We start from the raw sequence: 16,365 nt of genomic DNA on the forward strand, positions 1-16,365 counted from the left end.
CTTGAAACATCCACAGAGCTACCTGTTTCCAGATGTTGTAGTGGCTGAGGAAGCAGCCAATCTCCACTTCAGTCAAAAAGTCATCTGAATATGGGTTCCTGTATCACCTCTGGACAACCAAAGGAAACATATTTCCTCATAATCACAGTCAGCTATAAGATTTTTTAAATTCTCTGACAGGTGAAGCCTCATTTCGACAGTCAATTTCTACAACAATGATGCTAAATACACCCATTAAAAAGTCAGCATGAAAGGAACTTTAATATTCTGCTTGTGTGTTTTCAAATTCAGGCCACTAATACATCTGTATATACCAATATACAATAGCATTTATTTTATCACATAGAAAGAGCATAATCTCAGTGGTAAAAAGTAATTTATTCCAGTTCTGTGCTAAAAGGCAATTTTGAGATATACTACTAGATCCTATTTAGACTAATGTGTTTACTCACTCCGCCATATCAATCCGTCTATAGATTTGTCTACAATCACTGTAAAACATAAGATAAATATACCAAATGTGATATATTGTTGTAGAACAAACTAACCAATTGTATATAAAGTAAACAAAATCAGAGCTTCATAACGTTGGGTAGCAGCATTTGGCGAAACCATCTTAGCTCACTGCACACTCACTTGCTTCTGGAGCTTTCAACCATGTCACCAGGTCCTCCTCATCAGATTGAGTTTGCTCAGTTGCCATGGAAATGCCATTGACGTTCCACGATTGTGAGCACCTCTCATTCAAGTTTATGTAAAAGGTGGCCTATAGTCAGCTGATGAGGACCATTTTATATGGTCAAAAGCTGTAGAGCAAGCAAGTAAGTGGGCCTTGAGTTACAATTGCTTTGTGTGCTGGTAAAAGTTAGATTCACTTCAATTACAACCCGGACGCATCAGTGTTAATATTAACCATTTATACGATATGAATAACTTCATTCAAAGTTATATCACTATTTTTTTTTTTTTTTATAGTTTCTTGTAGGTAAAAACGTTGATTGCGGGACCTTTACTTGTAGTTTTGTTACATTTGGTAATGTGACTTCAGATTGATCAGAAAAATATCTGGAAGTGGAGGAGAAAAAAATATCTGTTCACTCAATCAGCACTCCTTAACCAGGAGATATCTCTTTAGCAATAACAAATGTAATAGAAGTACCTCATCAAATCCCATCTTTCTTTGTTCTTTAATCATAGTGTTCAAAGACTGTGAAGGCCCCATGGTGTAGGCAACAGGAAAGTAAAGTTACACATTCACACTTCACATGAAGTTTAGCATATTTGTCTTTTCTTGCACAGTCTTTGGGTTTCAAAGGGATTTGTTGGATCAGTTAAACAGCTAACTGATGTGAAACAGTCAAATAAGAGGGGAGAACAGGAAGTGAGAGGCAGTGGGCTTTAACAGAGTAGTGAGGCATGTGTCAGGACTGTGAGAGCAAGAAGAACCAAATGTTCATATAGGAACAAAGAAAAGTGAGCAAAGACTGAAGAGAGAGAGCCTTTAAATACCTCCTATAATTGTCAATTATATAGTCGACTACATAATATGCACATTTAGAGGGTGTGCTTACTGAGTGCCTCTGTCAGTGTTTTGGTTAATAAAAAAAAAATAATAAAAAAAAAATAATATAAAAATATATATATATATATATATATATATATATATATATGCTTTCATGTCAGGTAGCACCTGGCGGTTTATCAGCAGGTTGTCACTGTCGACAAACTGAGGGATGGAGAAGAAACATTAAAAGATGACAGAATGGTGATGTTAATTAACCAGATACTGTGATAGTGTATAATTCCTCTGAACAATAGGACACTTCATCCTCCATGCCTCACAGTATCTTTCTGTCTCACCAGTATAAATTCAGTCCAAACTAGTCAGGCAGCTCTGAGTGCTGCCTGCTTTAACTTCATTACGTGGGTAAACTGAGTGTCTGGTATACGTTTGGGACCCTGCTCGTCTGCATATAAGCTGAAAGAAAGAGGGACAGAATAATGATATGAATATTTTAGGATCAGAGGATATCAGGTTTACTACCACTCTATCAAATCTGGATAATAAATGAAGTTGCTGCCACTTCACCGAGAGGTAAAAGTGTTGAGCTCCTTTGATCCCCTCTTGAAGCATGGTGGTGCTGTTGTCCACAGTGTTCGGAGGATGTCCTGAGATCACAAGAAACAATACTGACTTCACCTCTTTGTTTTCACTTCTCTGTATTTTTTTCTCTCTGTCTTTCTTTCTTTTTCATCTTTGTGTAGTTTTCACAATTGTCTGAGAAATGACTGGATTTATGATGAACATAATTGTAGAATGTGAAGAATAACATTTATACAGTGCTGTTAATCTTGCCAAAATTGGTCAGTTTAGACAAATTAGCACTGCTAACCTTAACCCTTTTTTTGCTAATGAAAAGGTTTGCTAAATAAAACATTTTCTTTCATAAAAAAAACACTTTACAAACTAAATCTTAAATGCAAGATTTTCTACCATTTTTGATCAAATGCAATAAAAAAATAATAATAAATAAATACTTATACTTATTATTTTATTCTTACTTTGAATTCAAATGTATTGTAAAACATAAAAAAATGTATAATCTTTTCTAATTTTATTTTCTAATTTCTTCTGTATTTGTTTAACCACAATTTGTATTTATCTACTTTTTTCATCTTGCTTACAGTTTGTGTACTAGCACACACAATCAAAACAATTATATAATAATCTATAATAACGATATTAAATAACCTTACTATAAAAAAGGAGAGAATTTCAATCAATTAACCATAAATGGAAACTAAATGTTTTTTTGTGCCTTTCGTTCAGCCGGTAAGGCAGCTCCTGTTCCCAAGTCCCGCTGAAATAAAGAATGAGTAAGATTTTCCACCCGGACAACTTACCCTGTAGCACACCGGCGCAAACCTGAAAACACAACTCTCACATGTTCGTAACAGCAGCGATATGTGCTGGCATTAGACCTTGGTTTAATGAGAGTTTAATGAGACAGTGGTTTGAGTCATTTGGTTTATTAAATAAAATGTCTGAAGCGTCAAAAAGAGCAGATGAGTCAGAGAAACCTCCACCTCCAAACTGGATCCTTGTGCATCCAACAGTGAGTGTTAGAGGAGCTCCGCGATGCATTCAAAGGTCTATTGTTAAATCATGCAAAAAACAACAACAGTGGTTTTTCTTGTTTTAGTATCAACAAATGAAGAGTCTGGAGGTTGTGGACAGTGCACAAGTACACGCAGCCTTCCTCGTGTACATGGATCTTACTGAGGGTGAGTGTGAGTCACAAGAGCTTCTACTTTTGTGTCTATTTTTGTGTGTCATGCAGAGACAGGACGGTCATCTAACAGGGTGATATTATTTCTTAAATATAATTTATTTTCACATGAATCAATAATGGTTTTAACAAGAATCAGTTGTATTTACTGTAAGTTTTATTTCCCACCATTATGGTTAAAATGCTGCTTCAGCACTTAACAGACACTTACGGTGAAGAAAGGAGAAACCATTTTTATTACATTTTCATTCAATTCATTTTAGTTTGTCGTTACACTTTTCAAAGGTTAAATATCTTGAGGGGAAATAAGTGATAGAATCAGCCTTTAAATCCCTCAATGTGTAGTAGATTGTGAACGACTCCTCTTCTTATTAAAACTTCCTAATTTCCCTAAAACATATTTAGGACATGAACGTGGCTTCTTTAACGGTAGCTACAGACCCAGGCTGCAGCTCTCACTCTACTCTGTGTGTTTCTTGTTCTCCGCAGTGCGTCAGTGGAAAGAGGTGTCTTGTGTCAAGAGTCCCGAGCTGCAGGTGATTTTGCTGGAAGGGAGGGAGAAAGAAGGAGCACCCGTCCAGACAGTTCTGCCTCTGCCTGTTCACCGATCTCTGAGCCACAAGAGGTAATGAGACACTGGAGAGGCTCTCAAACGTGCTGCCCTTTACTTCTTTTGGTTTTAAAAAACTTTTATTATCACAAAAATGTCTTCCCAAAACTTACAGCTTCCTCCTCTCTGCTGTGCAGCATACGTCACGTGCTGGACAGAGGTTTCCCCATGCTGCTGTGTGCTGTAGCGTCTGACTCCACCCTGGTCTATCAGAGGATGACCGATGGGCTGGTGACGCCGGACCCTCCCTCTGGACCCGTCCAGGATCTGGGACGTCGGCAGCACAGGAAGAGACGGCAGAAGCACTGACCAGCTAGAGGGGCGTCATCTTGGTGTTGTTGAAGAAACATAGAAGAGCAGAAGGGGACAGGCAGTCGGGCAGTTGGTTGGTCTGTCTGTCTGAGTAAGCTGCTCTTAAAAAATAAGGCTTATCTGTACCGAAACATGGCAGCAGGTGCAAATGTACCGAACCAGAGTGCCCATATAGATGCTCTTGGTAAGAAAAAGCTAGATGTATTCAAACAGCGATGTCTAGTTCAGGGGTTTGCAACTTTTTGGCTTGTGATTCGTTAAAACTTTTGACCCATTGTCAAAGTTCTGACTGTGACAGATTGCAAACTCTCTCAAACACCTTGTTTGAGAGATTTGCTGACCAGGTACTCCCTCAGTGTAATCAGGGACGTGTTCACAAAACCATACACATGACAGTATGTGGTCACCTGCCTTCCTCAAAACATTCAAGCGGGACCTGATGAGTTAGATCCCAGGGGATCAAATCATATCTGTTTTTATTTATTTTTTGCTTTTTATTTTGTTACTTTCTTAAAAACAAAAGTATCTTATTTTGAAAGTACCATTGACCGATGTGAAAAACTATAATGGTGGTATCTACAGTGACGGCTGCACCGGACACTGGAAAAGTAAATAGTAAATAAAGCTATACCAGTCGAAACGAGGTATGTTGAACGAAATCACGTGTTTGCAAGGATTTTAAGTTTATTTGTATGCGTTAACTTTGTGTTTCTATTAATTAACTAATTCAGAGGTTGGAGCCAATTGGATTTGTAATTTATTTTCCTGCCTTTGTTTGTTAAACCTACTTTCATTTTTAGCTGTTAGTACAGTGCCATAGTGACACGATATTGTTATATCTTATATTATTAATATATTCGTTTTTGTTCATAGATTTATCTTGAAACCAGAATAATGTCAGAGTATCCCACGTCTAAAATCGGAAAAGGCTACATTCTGAGTGATATCCTTAGTTTTTCTGTAATTAAATCCTTGTTACTTGATATCGATACGATAAAATTGCCTGTTAATATCAGCCATCAATTGGGCTCTCATTACCAAACTGCATTGAGCTGTCCATTAATAATCTTATCACCCAATTTCAGTGTTTTCTCGAGCTCCCGTGCCTTATGGTAAGTTTATATGACACGGTGCAGCATATTTAATACCATTTGTTAAAGCAGCAATGGTGTATTCATTTGAATACTCGACTTGTTGAGCTTCAATGAGTAACATATATTGCTTACCAAATGATTCATCTGGCATGTTGTTCTGTTGGCTCTTCTTTACAGTAACACAATATTGCCAGCTGTGTGAATAAGTTACTGAAAACGCTTTTTATTTTTTCTAGAAAGCCAGAAATTTAACATAGAAACTGAACACAACAACATAACACTGGTTAGCGTAATACATAATCAGACTCATTATGTGACGTAGCAGTGTCCACCCTGTAGGTTTAACACAGGACAGATACTGAAGTAGTGGACATCGGCGACCCTGCTGTGTGAGTGCATGAGTGTGATAGAGTTTAAATGGTGCAACAGTGTCTGAATGGAAGGAGGGACTTGACTACATGAGACAGATATTACAACACTTCAACCCTGAGCCTTATTCAACATAAATACTCTACTTCATAGCAGAAACAGACATGGACAGACAAACACTGTACTGGCCGACGTTCTGTAGAAAAGAGGTTCATACTGTGTCTTGGAATGCAGGAAGTGTCCAACATGTTGAGTTTTCAGGGAGGCATTCAAGAATGAAATACTCAAAATGATGCAGATAGACATTATCTTCACTTTGAGTGTCCAGGAGAGCGCAGGTTGCTTCTGTTGTTGGAAATGTTTCTGTGCAACAGTCTGAATGTTTATAGGAAGTCTCGGTAACAGCCATGTATATTGAACCTTCCAGGACTTATTCAAAGGATGGAAAGAAAAGCAAGTGTTCCTCAAAATCCCGAACTCAGTCATCCTGTAATGGCTTGATTAAGGAAGAAAAACCCTCAAGAACTTTAAATATTAAACCATCTTTGATTTTTGTGGTCTTTTCCTTCTTGGTTGATATATTAGCAGGAACTTATATTGTGAGCAGGAGGGCAAAAAGGTGCTTGATTCAAGTCATTAATCCATTTTTCTCAGGCGTTTACATACAAGGGACAGTCCTCCTGCATGGTAACACTTGGTTCGATCCGTCCGTAACACTGCATTGACAGTTCTTTCATATCGAGGCCAACGGATACTCGACCACAGTGCTATGTCATATCTTCCTCCTCTGAGCAGTAGTCCTGGCCCTGTTAATCAAAACAGGGATGTTAGTGTACATTACATTTTTAGTCTTATTTGATGGTATGTATTTCATATTCTTTACAAAACAATTAAAGTGAGCAAACTGTTTTCCCCACTGTGTCTCTGGGAACAGAGTAGCCACTGAAGGTCAGCAGACATGCACTAAGCTGTGTTATCACTAGCAACCTCTACCGGCTGGGGGCCACTTAAGAGTAGTGAGTGAGCAGACAATAAACAGGGTTTGGAGAACGTGTCGGTCACCACAACCTCTAGAGTTCTTGGCGCATGCAGCCATAACTGGGCAAAAAAATATCATGCCGTGTACTGCAGCAAAATGCAAGATTAGCCGTGGACAGACAGAGAAACACACACGCAACTGACTGCATGATCAACCTGGCAGAGATAATAATAGTGGAAGCCTTATACTCTATGATATCATTTATCACTTATCCTTAATGCCAGTAAACAATAAAATTCATTAGGATGCCCAGTTTATCCAAACCAATCCTCTGTTTGTCCAGATCCAATCGCTCTGCAGCACTCGGTGCAACATTCAACAACAGTGAAAAGCACAGGACATGACAGGCTTTTCTTTTTGACATATGGCCTCTGCTGTGTCCCCATTTGCTACAGATTTAATGCAGTGAAAGGATTACCTCCATTATGCCATTTGGTGGTGGGAGCTTTTTTTCAAAAATATAGAAACAAAAAGTGACTCAAATGATGGCTTGTCATTTATTACCTTTTCTATTTTCTCATCCAACATCCTGAAGAATTCCTGCTGACTCTCTGAGGAGTGGATGCTCCTGCAAAGGAAAATATCAAAGCGGGTTAGAGCCTTGAAGTATTACTGAAGGCATGACGAGGAGTTTAGATGTTGACTGAAGAAAACAGACAAACACACTATAATACACATCATATAAATACATTTAAATGATATTGTGACATCATCGTCAGTCTGTGACACTTACAGAATCTTTCCATTTCCGTTGGACCCTGTTTCATCCATGTGTTGACCTTTGCCAAGGAGAGCACTTTTCTCCTGCAGGACATCCAAGCAAGCACAATTATCAGCAATTTAATCCAAAAGTCTTATGTCCCATTATTCAGCAGAATAGAAAACACAGCATGAGGCACAGCACACAATTAACTAATTAAACTTACAAATCAGATATCAAAAAATATTAACATAACAATTGTGGGGTGCTAATACAAATTAATTCAGTTTTGTCCTCATTAATATGCGGACGATGCAGCACAGAGCTCCAAAATCCATCCTCCAAAAATTGTCTGAATGTGAAGTTTATGTCATGACTCATTTTGATAAATTTTTTTACAGATGCAAAGAGGGGATCATTCTCGTAAATGTCCTGTTATAAACATGATAAAAGACATAGAAAAAAAGAACACAATAGAACCACGCACTGTGCTGTCCTGGCCGTCCATGCCTCCCTCTTCTCCGCTGATGTACTTGACTTTCTCCACTCCTTTCATCTTGTACTCATCTGTGACAGAGAGGCAGAGAGGAACACATCTCCTCTTATTAAAACACGACAGCAGAGGACGACCCACTCACAGCACAATCCTCCCCGGCTAATAGTTTCTCACAGTTCAGCACTTGGCAAAGTAATTATGTGCTCGAGTTCTCACGCTCCAGACTAAATCCTCTCTTTTAACAATGGTTGGCAAACTGCGAACACATGAGCTGTCAGCCTGATTCTCCTCTTTTCTCTGCCTCTCCATCTTTTCACTCACACATGCACAGCCCCCTCCTCTATCTCACTCCAACACATTTAGAAAGAAGGATGTGAAAATACTGTAACGATGCATAGTAATGACGGCCTGATGGACTGATATAGTTATAACACGTTATTATTTTGGCTCACAGAAAGAAACAGCTTGTCAGTTAACAAGAGTTTAAAAGCTCAAATCCAGCACTTATGAATCATGGCTAACCATTTTGCAAGTCTTTGTCATATTTTGCATTTCCACTGTGTTTTATTATTATCATAGTTACTATCATTATTATTATTATAATATATATTTTTTTAAATCACAACTTTTCTGTTCATGGGAAAAGTTGAAACAACACATGTTGGTAGATACTTCTTTTTACATCTCAGCAGTGATTAATGCTTGCTCATAGCAGAAATGTGAGCTTTATGTCCTTTTTTTACCTTCAGAAAAAAATTGTTTTACCAAAACATACAAAATATATACAGTGTTTTTTATAGTTATATAATAACAAAGAGAGCTGAAATGATCTGATTTGCTTAATAAACTAAAAACCAACAGAAAATTAAACCGTAATTACCAAATCCAACTTCTAAACTGTGAGAATTAGTAGCTTTTTAACATAAACGCAACCTGAATATCTTGACTAAACAATAAATAATAAGACGACATGGACTCAGACATTTCTCACATTTCAGAGAATACAAAAATAGCGAAATGATACTGCTGTATGAATTGATAGTCAATGTAATTGTTAGTTGCAGCCCTCGACAAGATTTGATAATAAAGTGATATATAGCTCTAACTGTTTGACCTTTCATGTGCACCTGCCTTTAATAAAGCACTAATCAATGGTTCCTTCATTATCCTAAGAGCAGAATCATTAATCAATACTGATAACACAGCCATATCGATATAAATGTGGCTGAATTACATGGGAACTGTGACTGACATTGATGAATGGTGGCAAAAACCTAATATTTATTAAAAGGTCAGTCTAACCCCAAATTAAAGCAAGAATAAGAAGGAGGTGGAATACCACCTGATAATAGAGGTGCATTAGAAATGTGATGAAAAGACAGCAGACTGACCAGAGAGGAGGTCCCCGTTGCTGTAGGCTTTATTCTGGCCCTCTTCGCTGTTGGGCACCGCAGACACCTGCTTGGTAGAGGTGCAGCCCATCTCCTCCTCCTCAGCTGCTCTCCTTCTCACCCCTGAGCATTACAGGCACACCTGGGGGCCACAGGTATGAGGGGGTGACAAAGTATCGTTGGATATGTGTAGATCAGGAGTTCACTGACGTATTTTTGTGATCAAGACCCCTCCGCAAAGCAGAAAAGCCTCAGATCACAGACAGGCCCCTTGATTAAGGTTGTGTCCCTTGGGAAATCATCTGAGGAGCATTGGTCCTTATGAGGGACATCCAGTGGAGAGTGTGGTGTCAGGAGGTAAACTAGTCTTCCTTTTGCAGGATTCCCCTGAACTCCAGCTTGGGAATCACTCATTTTTCACAATCAATTAGTCATGAAGAGCCCCACCCTAGCATTAAAACACGAGGGCATCCCAACCTATTCTGGGGGAAGAGACAGTAACATAGTCGGTCCAGCCGGGTGTGAATCATGCACACGCCGGTCTGGGGGAAACACCAATCAGAACGTACGCATGGTTGTGCCAGCTGCACCGCAACAATGAGGCCTTTCAAGCTGTTAGGATACCACCGTGCCAAGCAAGCCGCCGGATCATTTCTGCTAGTGAATGGGGGGGTTTTCTGTGGCGCTCAGGGGATTAAAGTGTGGTCGTGCACAAGGGCTCCCATCCCCACCGCTATGCACTTGGAAGACCCGCAGCAATGGCTAACATGTTTGACCAAATGCCCTCGGTAGTGTTTTGCATCCGTCTCTGCTGGAAAATGCAGAGTGATTAAAATCCAAATGGTGTTATTGATAACTCAACGCACTGAGTCCAGGTGCAGGATCAGCTGCAGCCACATCACTATCCTCATCACAATGACCTTACATGTGTGCATGTATATAAGATTAATGCTGCAGCCTATAAACGGTGAATTACTGCATTTTCTTTTTTTAGGGAAAAAAAGAAAAAGAAATCCTGCAGCACCCCTTAAGCTGCAGGATTTCTACCTTCGTCTCATTTCACAACCTCGGAGAGAGGGGACAACGATCGGGGGTTTCCTTGGACAAATAATAACAGAAGAAGGTGCGAAGAGAGCAGCCATTCTACGGACCAGCAGGAAACGAAGAGGCGATGTGGCAAATAGGGAACCAGGTAAACGAACAATGGAACAATAAACGTGCAACAATGGGGCAGAATTACCTCTCCGGGTTGTCCATGGTTCCTCTGGTTTTTAGTTCAGGACCCAGACCGCATCTGCAGCTCTCGGCTCCACACAGGCATCAGCAGCGGAGATGCAGCCAGTCCGTCTGCAGGCTGTCTGGTCGGAGCTCATGGCCTGTTAAAAGTCCTGCAATACTGGCAACCGATTAGAAAATAAAGATGCGAAATAAATTTCCAAATAAATATATTTTTTTTAATACATTGGTTTTTATTTTTCAGCACAAAACACAATTTCCTTGCGATTTGTGGAAGCATCCTACCTCTTTATGGGATTGGAAATTTGACTACGAAGTTGAATCCCCCCCCGGTTGCCAGTCGGACCTATTTGACCGGCGCACCAGGAACTCCGTCCAGCTCATTCCTACGCATCATCAAAGTTGACAGCAAAAAAAAAAAACAGACGAAGTTTTTAGAAAGTTCCCTGAAACTCGTCAGTCGACATCGCCGATTCTTGACGTCGGTCAGGATGACTTCACTTACGATCATCGCTCGAGTGACGGACGGACTTCCGCTCGCTGCGTCCATAGAGGAGGATGAAAAGGTCTGGATGACAGCGTGACGAGCACTACACGCCAAAGTCCATTCACAAAACCTGATGTTTAACCAACGCTACCTTACCCGCTGAGCTTAGACCTACCAAACAAGAGTCGAGACTTTAATATAAGTATTGGTACCGTGGATATATTGGGAAATTTGGCATATAACATGGAAATAGACGAAGCATTAATAAAGCTATAATCTTTTTGGTTTGTTTGTTTGTTTAGGTCGCTTTATACTGCCTATCTATGTAACTGTACATTATTTTACTAAAACAACTGTGGAAGTAAAATAATCAATTCAAACTTTAGCTATACAGTACCAGTCAAAAGTTTGGACACACCTTCTCATTCAATCTAAAATATAAAACATATTCTGGTTTGTTGAGCATTTGTTTGTTTACCACATCATTCCATATGTGTTCCTTCATAGTTTGGATGTCTTCAATATTAATCTACAATGTAGAAAAAATAAAGAAAAACCATTGAATGAGAAGGTGTGTCCAAACTTTTGACTGGTACTATATATATATATATATATATATATATATATATATATATATATATATATATATAATATTAATGAATGTTTATAGTCGGTTTGTACGCTGAACAGTTCAGAACTGATTCTAAGATTATTAACAACTTAACTTACAGCAGTTCTGCTTACAACCTGTTTCTGCTTCTCTTTGTCAGTCAGGTAGAGACCTCCAGCAGTACCAGAGCCAGGCCAAGCAGCTGTGCCGTAAACTGAACGCTCAAAGTCCGGACCGCTGCACCTTGGAGGCCGGGGACATGAGCTTCCAGTAAGTTACCATAAACACAAATGACTTGTTCATTAAGTGTAATCTAAAAGGAAAAACCCACGTTATTTCTGTGATAATGTATATACATGTATTTCCATACATCATAATCTTTATAAATAACAACTGATCCTGACTGAACTTGTGTTTTTTGTTTTTGTTTTTGAGCTACTTAATAGCACAGGGTGTGTGCTACCTATTCCTCTGTGAGGCTACATTTCCCAGAAAGATTGCCTTTGCATACCTTGAAGACCTCCACAGTGCGTTCAACGATCAGTATGGAAGGAAAGTTCCCACGGTAACGAGGCCATACTCTTTCATCGAGTTCGGTAAGACGAGTTGTGATCTGATACATTCCAGAAAAATTGTGTCTTAAACTTTATGCAAAAAAAAAATCCTTGACTAAGCTAATGTCATACATGCCTTGTTCCAGACACGTACATCCAGAAAACAAAGAAATCATTCATTGACAGCAGAGCCAGGAGGAACTTTGGCAGTATAAACACAGAGCTACAGGATGTTCAGAGAATCATGGTGGCAAATATTGAAGAAGTTCTGCAAAGAGGAGAATCTCTTTCTGGTAAGTACAGTAATAAAACACACGGGTACCTGCACAAAACACAAGGGACAAAATACCAAGAACACAGACATCAATAACAATTTCACCTTTGTGAAAAATGTTGTTCGGTGTTTGTCTCAGAGGTGTTGATTGTTTTTAACGGTCAACTTTATAGGCAGTTTATTATGAAGTGTCCCTGTTGCAGTATTACTTCCGTACTTTTACACAACTTGATGTGATGTACATTTATTGCTAGGTAAATATCCAGTTCATCTCATCGTGATACTTTATTTCCCTAAGCTCTAGATACAAAAGCCAGCAATCTGACCAGCCTGTCGAAGAAGTACCGCAGCGATGCCAAATATCTCAACACCCGCTCCGCGTATGCCAAGGTGGCAGCTGTGTCAGTGTTCTTCATCACACTCATCATCTATGTGCGTTTCTGGTGGCTCTGATGGACTGTCAACAAGGACTTTGAGGGTGTTTCGTTTTGAAAAACAAGCACTTAAACTGATCCTGTTAAATACCAGGAGGCCTTAAAGGGATCCTATATTTCCCTATTGAAGGTTATAATTCGATTTATGCTTTATCAAGCTTTGACTTATGCCATGTATAAAGTATAAACTGAGCTATAGGTCTGTGATGGGACATATTTATGTATATGAGCAAATGCTTCATGGTGAGTTCATGTTTACTGGAATTTAAGAGCAGGGTGTTAATCAATTAACAAACTGGAAATAGGGATTTCTGTAAGAGTTTCAGCATTGAGGAGAAACTAAGTATGAATATGCAAAGGTTTTTTGAAAGGGCTTAATACTGTGATAACATGTTTATTGTTCAAAGTTTACATTTGTAACATAGTCTTTTTGAAACTATTAAATATTTAACAAATTGTACTTTCTATTTTACAGCTGTATTTATGACACAAGCTATGTTAATATCATGAACAGACAGCGACAGTCCTCTTCATTTTATATACACACACACACCTTTAAACCAGCATCTCCATGATCACATACATACATACATACATACATATCATGTGAAGCCAGCTCATGTTCCAACAAAGAACATATGGAAAGCAAAAAATGTGGGGGTGCAGATGATCGTCACCTACACAACACTAAAAGCTGCTCTGTACACAGGGTGATGACTGACAACGGTCAAGTTAACATTGATACATCAGGGGGAGAAAACAACTAAGAATATGTATCGCTGATAATGTCAGGCATTAATACAGTCTCAGATGAATCCACATATTTTGATGGTTAATAGATCAAGTTTTAGTTGTTCATTTCCAGTCATCAAACAAGAAGTGTTTGTTGCACATAGTAAAGCCTGGAAGTACGTTTCTTCTGCCCTTGCTCAGATGAAACTTCAGTTATTGAAACTTATTTTCTTCTCACAGTTTCCCAGTTGATAGAAGATGTGAACGGTTGCCTCCATGAGTTATTCACACTGTCGGGCTTCAAAAGGACATACACTCCTTGACTGGATGTGCGCACACTTGGTCCATCTTCTTGTAGAGTTAATCACGCCAAAGTTACAGGAGCAGAGTGTGTGTCCCTTTCCGGTCCTCCAGGGTGATGAATGGATGACAGACAACAGACTTATGCCACCATATCAAAGTCGTCCCTCTGCAAAAGAAAGGCAGTGGTTGCATGACATCGGCATCAAGCTTTAGCCAAGAAAGATGGCTGATTACACTTTTAGGTGTCCAATATGAGGGCAGAAAACTCACCTCATCATTATAATTCATGACATGCTGCTTGATTTTGGAGGAGTCCACCCAAGTGACGAAATCTTCCATATTTCTGAAAAATAAGTGGCAGTGTTTTGTTAGTATTTGATCACTTGAGACGCTTTTTCACAACCATCTATACTGCCATTTCTGTTTCCGCAGAATGGACGGTTTATCTAAAAGACACTTGGTTGCATAAAGTGCTTCAACACAAATGATTAGAAGACTCAACAAAATGGGGCCACTAACCTTGTGACGAGAAATGCTGGGTCTGTGACGATGTCTGGGCCAACACGCACATCTGAGACTGAGTCAAGGTCAATACTGCAAAACAATTTCCACCCTTTGACGTAGACAAAACTAACCAATCAATCAAAGGAAATGAAGACGTAAAACTTTCCTCCCCCAAAATAATCTCTGGCAATAAAGAAGAAATGAAGGATACGTCCTTGTTCGATGAAGGTGGTGGCGTTCTTCAGGTTCTGAGCCATACGGAGGTTCAGCATTATGCTCGGCAGCCTCCTCCTGCGGGAGCCGAAGAGGTGGAATGAATGACAGAAAACAAGAGTAGTGATATATGTTCACATCAAAGGACTCCATTAAAATGTTTGTGGGATGATTTACCTGCAGAATGAAGAAGCTGTGACTTTATCTGTGAGGGACAGATTCTGTCTGGTGGGCAAGAGACCAATACTGTACCTGTTGTGAAGAAACAAGAAGATTATCTGTTTGTTATTGTGATGTTTAAAAACGGCCTAACATTGGTGATCCAGGACAACAGTATTAGAAGCTGGTTATCAACTGGCTATTTCAACTCTGGGTTTTTCTTGATCATGGTGATCTACACTGGTTAAAGGGGTACGCGAAAACCAGAGTTAAGGGATCTGGACCCAAAGGGAGATGAATAACCCATTTATTTTGCTTATCCAGAAGCCAGGTGTTGGCTAAAAGTTATAAAAAAAATAGATGATTCTGTCGAGGAAAACAATATCACACAAAGAAACTCACAATTTTTCCAGAAGTTGATGTGTGCTCTGAGCTCTGAAGCCATCTTTCTCATCCAGGTCCCGGATTTTCTGGGCGAGATCCCTGATGTTACGACTCAGCTTGTTGTACCTGAGACACAGGAGAAATACAAACTGGTACTGTACAATACTATAAAAACAACAACGAAAGTGCGTTTCTATGTCTGTTCACTTCTCTGGTCAGCTGCTTCACTGAAAACAAACACAATGTGCTCACTCAAATGAGACACTTTAAAGGTTTTAAACAGTGTTTGGGGTTATGAGCTCTGATATCTGCTGTTTGGTTATTTCACGTGGTTTAGCCAACCATGTAAATAAAAAGAGAAATAGTTGTATTTTGAGTTTCAACCTAGCTATTTCGTCTACATTTTGTCCCACTTAGACTAAAAATAAAAACGTTCAACTTGTTTATATCTTAACTTTATTAATATTTCAGACTCTGTATGTTTCCTGACAGTATCTAGTACTACAGTCTAGTACGACAGTACTACAGTATCGTAGTAGTTTGTAGCACTTATTATATTCGTATTAGTCTGTTGCAATTATTGTTTTCGTAGTAAATTGCCTCTGCACTATACTTTTGCTCTGGTTTATGCTTTAAGATGCTTGTTTAAGAAAGGAGATGCACTTATGACTTCTGGTGACTAGTAGTTCTCTTGAATACCTATGTTGAATACACTTCCTGTAAGTCGCTTTGGATAAAAGCGTCTGCTAAATGACTGTAATGTAATGTAATGTAATGTAATGTAATGTATCCACACACACACACACACGTCGTCTCTTACTTGGTGTAGTCCTCCCTCTTCTCGATGCGGTACTTCCGCAACACTTTGACTTCGTGCAGGTTGTTGTCCACCTCCCAGTTGATGAAGTCAACCTTCTTCAACAACTTCTGTTCATGGTGCTTTAATTTACGAACCATTGTTTTTAAAAGACCTTTCGCCGGCTCAGTGCTCTTTATTTACAGGATGCTCTCTCTCGGGCAGCAGGCTGAAGAGGAAACACGTGTTGTTCTTCTTCGTGACCGTCTGACGTCGTGCGTAAAGTCACCGTGAGCTGCAGCGCCATCTACCGGTCAACCGCAGAGTTCAGCATCAAACATCTGATTTCAAACCCTCGTTATTAACCCACACGTTTGT

At 39.4% G+C, this 16,365-nt stretch overlaps 4 protein-coding genes across 4 annotated transcripts; 2 read left to right on the forward strand and 2 right to left on the reverse strand.

The window, feature by feature from the left end:
- The first annotated feature begins 2,922 nt into the window (after positions 1 to 2,922).
- tsen15 (TSEN15 tRNA splicing endonuclease subunit) lies at positions 2,923 to 5,328 on the forward strand. The gene is made up of 4 exons (XM_054625993.1): positions 2,923 to 3,116; positions 3,204 to 3,285; positions 3,780 to 3,915; positions 4,038 to 5,328. Exons 1-4 carry the CDS (start codon positions 2,946 to 2,948, stop codon positions 4,207 to 4,209), a joined length of 561 nt encoding a protein of 186 aa, XP_054481968.1. The 5' UTR covers positions 2,923 to 2,945; the 3' UTR covers positions 4,210 to 5,328.
- A 38-nt stretch (positions 5,329 to 5,366) lies between these two features.
- On the reverse strand, positions 5,367 to 10,904 carry zgc:55943 (uncharacterized protein LOC406337 homolog). The gene is made up of 7 exons (XM_054626019.1): positions 10,823 to 10,904; positions 10,542 to 10,689; positions 9,302 to 9,443; positions 7,902 to 7,981; positions 7,448 to 7,518; positions 7,219 to 7,282; positions 5,367 to 6,481 (listed from the first exon to the last, which is right to left on the reverse strand). Exons 3-7 carry the CDS (start codon positions 9,390 to 9,392, stop codon positions 6,443 to 6,445), a joined length of 345 nt encoding a protein of 114 aa, XP_054481994.1. The 5' UTR covers positions 9,393 to 9,443; positions 10,542 to 10,689; positions 10,823 to 10,904; the 3' UTR covers positions 5,367 to 6,442.
- Positions 10,905 to 10,918: 14 nt separating this feature from the next.
- On the forward strand, positions 10,919 to 13,187 carry sec22ba (SEC22 homolog B, vesicle trafficking protein a). Its single transcript, XM_054625980.1, has 5 exons — positions 10,919 to 11,103; positions 11,795 to 11,904; positions 12,070 to 12,230; positions 12,335 to 12,481; positions 12,761 to 13,187. Exons 1-5 carry the CDS (start codon positions 11,029 to 11,031, stop codon positions 12,913 to 12,915), a joined length of 648 nt encoding a protein of 215 aa, XP_054481955.1. The 5' UTR covers positions 10,919 to 11,028; the 3' UTR covers positions 12,916 to 13,187.
- Positions 13,188 to 13,276: 89 nt separating this feature from the next.
- Positions 13,277 to 16,238, reverse strand: imp3 (IMP U3 small nucleolar ribonucleoprotein 3). The gene is made up of 7 exons (XM_054626005.1): positions 16,012 to 16,238; positions 15,210 to 15,317; positions 14,826 to 14,900; positions 14,647 to 14,726; positions 14,451 to 14,502; positions 14,202 to 14,274; positions 13,277 to 14,097 (listed from the first exon to the last, which is right to left on the reverse strand). Exons 1-7 carry the CDS (start codon positions 16,146 to 16,148, stop codon positions 14,071 to 14,073), a joined length of 552 nt encoding a protein of 183 aa, XP_054481980.1. The 5' UTR covers positions 16,149 to 16,238; the 3' UTR covers positions 13,277 to 14,070.
- Positions 16,239 to 16,365: the final 127 nt, after the last annotated feature.

The sequence above is a fragment of the Anoplopoma fimbria genome, chromosome 3 (assembly GCF_027596085.1).
Source record: "Anoplopoma fimbria isolate UVic2021 breed Golden Eagle Sablefish chromosome 3, Afim_UVic_2022, whole genome shotgun sequence".
Taxonomy (NCBI): domain Eukaryota; kingdom Metazoa; phylum Chordata; class Actinopteri; order Perciformes; family Anoplopomatidae; genus Anoplopoma; species Anoplopoma fimbria.

Excerpts from the sequence above, each read along its gene's own strand:
- zgc:55943 (XM_054626019.1), bottom strand. The coding sequence starts at position 9,392 with ATGGGCTGCACCTCTACCAAGCAGGTGTCTGCGGTGCCCAACAGCGAA. Across the intron at positions 7,283-7,447 it reads AACGGAAATGGAAAGATTCT|GAGCATCCACTCCTCAGAGA; the intron begins GTAAGTGTCACA and ends TTTCCTTTGCAG. Across the intron at positions 6,482-7,218 it reads TGGATGAGAAAATAGAAAAG|GGCCAGGACTACTGCTCAGA; the intron begins GTAATAAATGAC and ends TTTGATTAACAG.
- sec22ba (XM_054625980.1), top strand. The coding sequence starts at position 11,029 with ATGACTTCACTTACGATCATCGCTCGAGTGACGGACGGACTTCCGCTC. Across the intron at positions 11,104-11,794 it reads CCATAGAGGAGGATGAAAAG|TCAGGTAGAGACCTCCAGCA; the intron begins GTCTGGATGACA and ends TCTCTTTGTCAG. Across the intron at positions 12,231-12,334 it reads ATACTCTTTCATCGAGTTCG|ACACGTACATCCAGAAAACA; the intron begins GTAAGACGAGTT and ends GCCTTGTTCCAG.
- imp3 (XM_054626005.1), bottom strand. The coding sequence starts at position 16,148 with ATGGTTCGTAAATTAAAGCACCATGAACAGAAGTTGTTGAAGAAGGTT. Across the intron at positions 14,901-15,209 it reads CATCAACTTCTGGAAAAATT|GTACAGTATTGGTCTCTTGC; the intron begins GTGAGTTTCTTT and ends TCTTCACAACAG. Across the intron at positions 14,275-14,450 it reads CCAGCATTTCTCGTCACAAG|AAATATGGAAGATTTCGTCA; the intron begins GTTAGTGGCCCC and ends CTTATTTTTCAG.
- tsen15 (XM_054625993.1), top strand. The coding sequence starts at position 2,946 with ATGTTCGTAACAGCAGCGATATGTGCTGGCATTAGACCTTGGTTTAAT. Across the intron at positions 3,286-3,779 it reads GTACATGGATCTTACTGAGG|TGCGTCAGTGGAAAGAGGTG; the intron begins GTGAGTGTGAGT and ends TGTTCTCCGCAG. Across the intron at positions 3,916-4,037 it reads CGATCTCTGAGCCACAAGAG|CATACGTCACGTGCTGGACA; the intron begins GTAATGAGACAC and ends TCTGCTGTGCAG.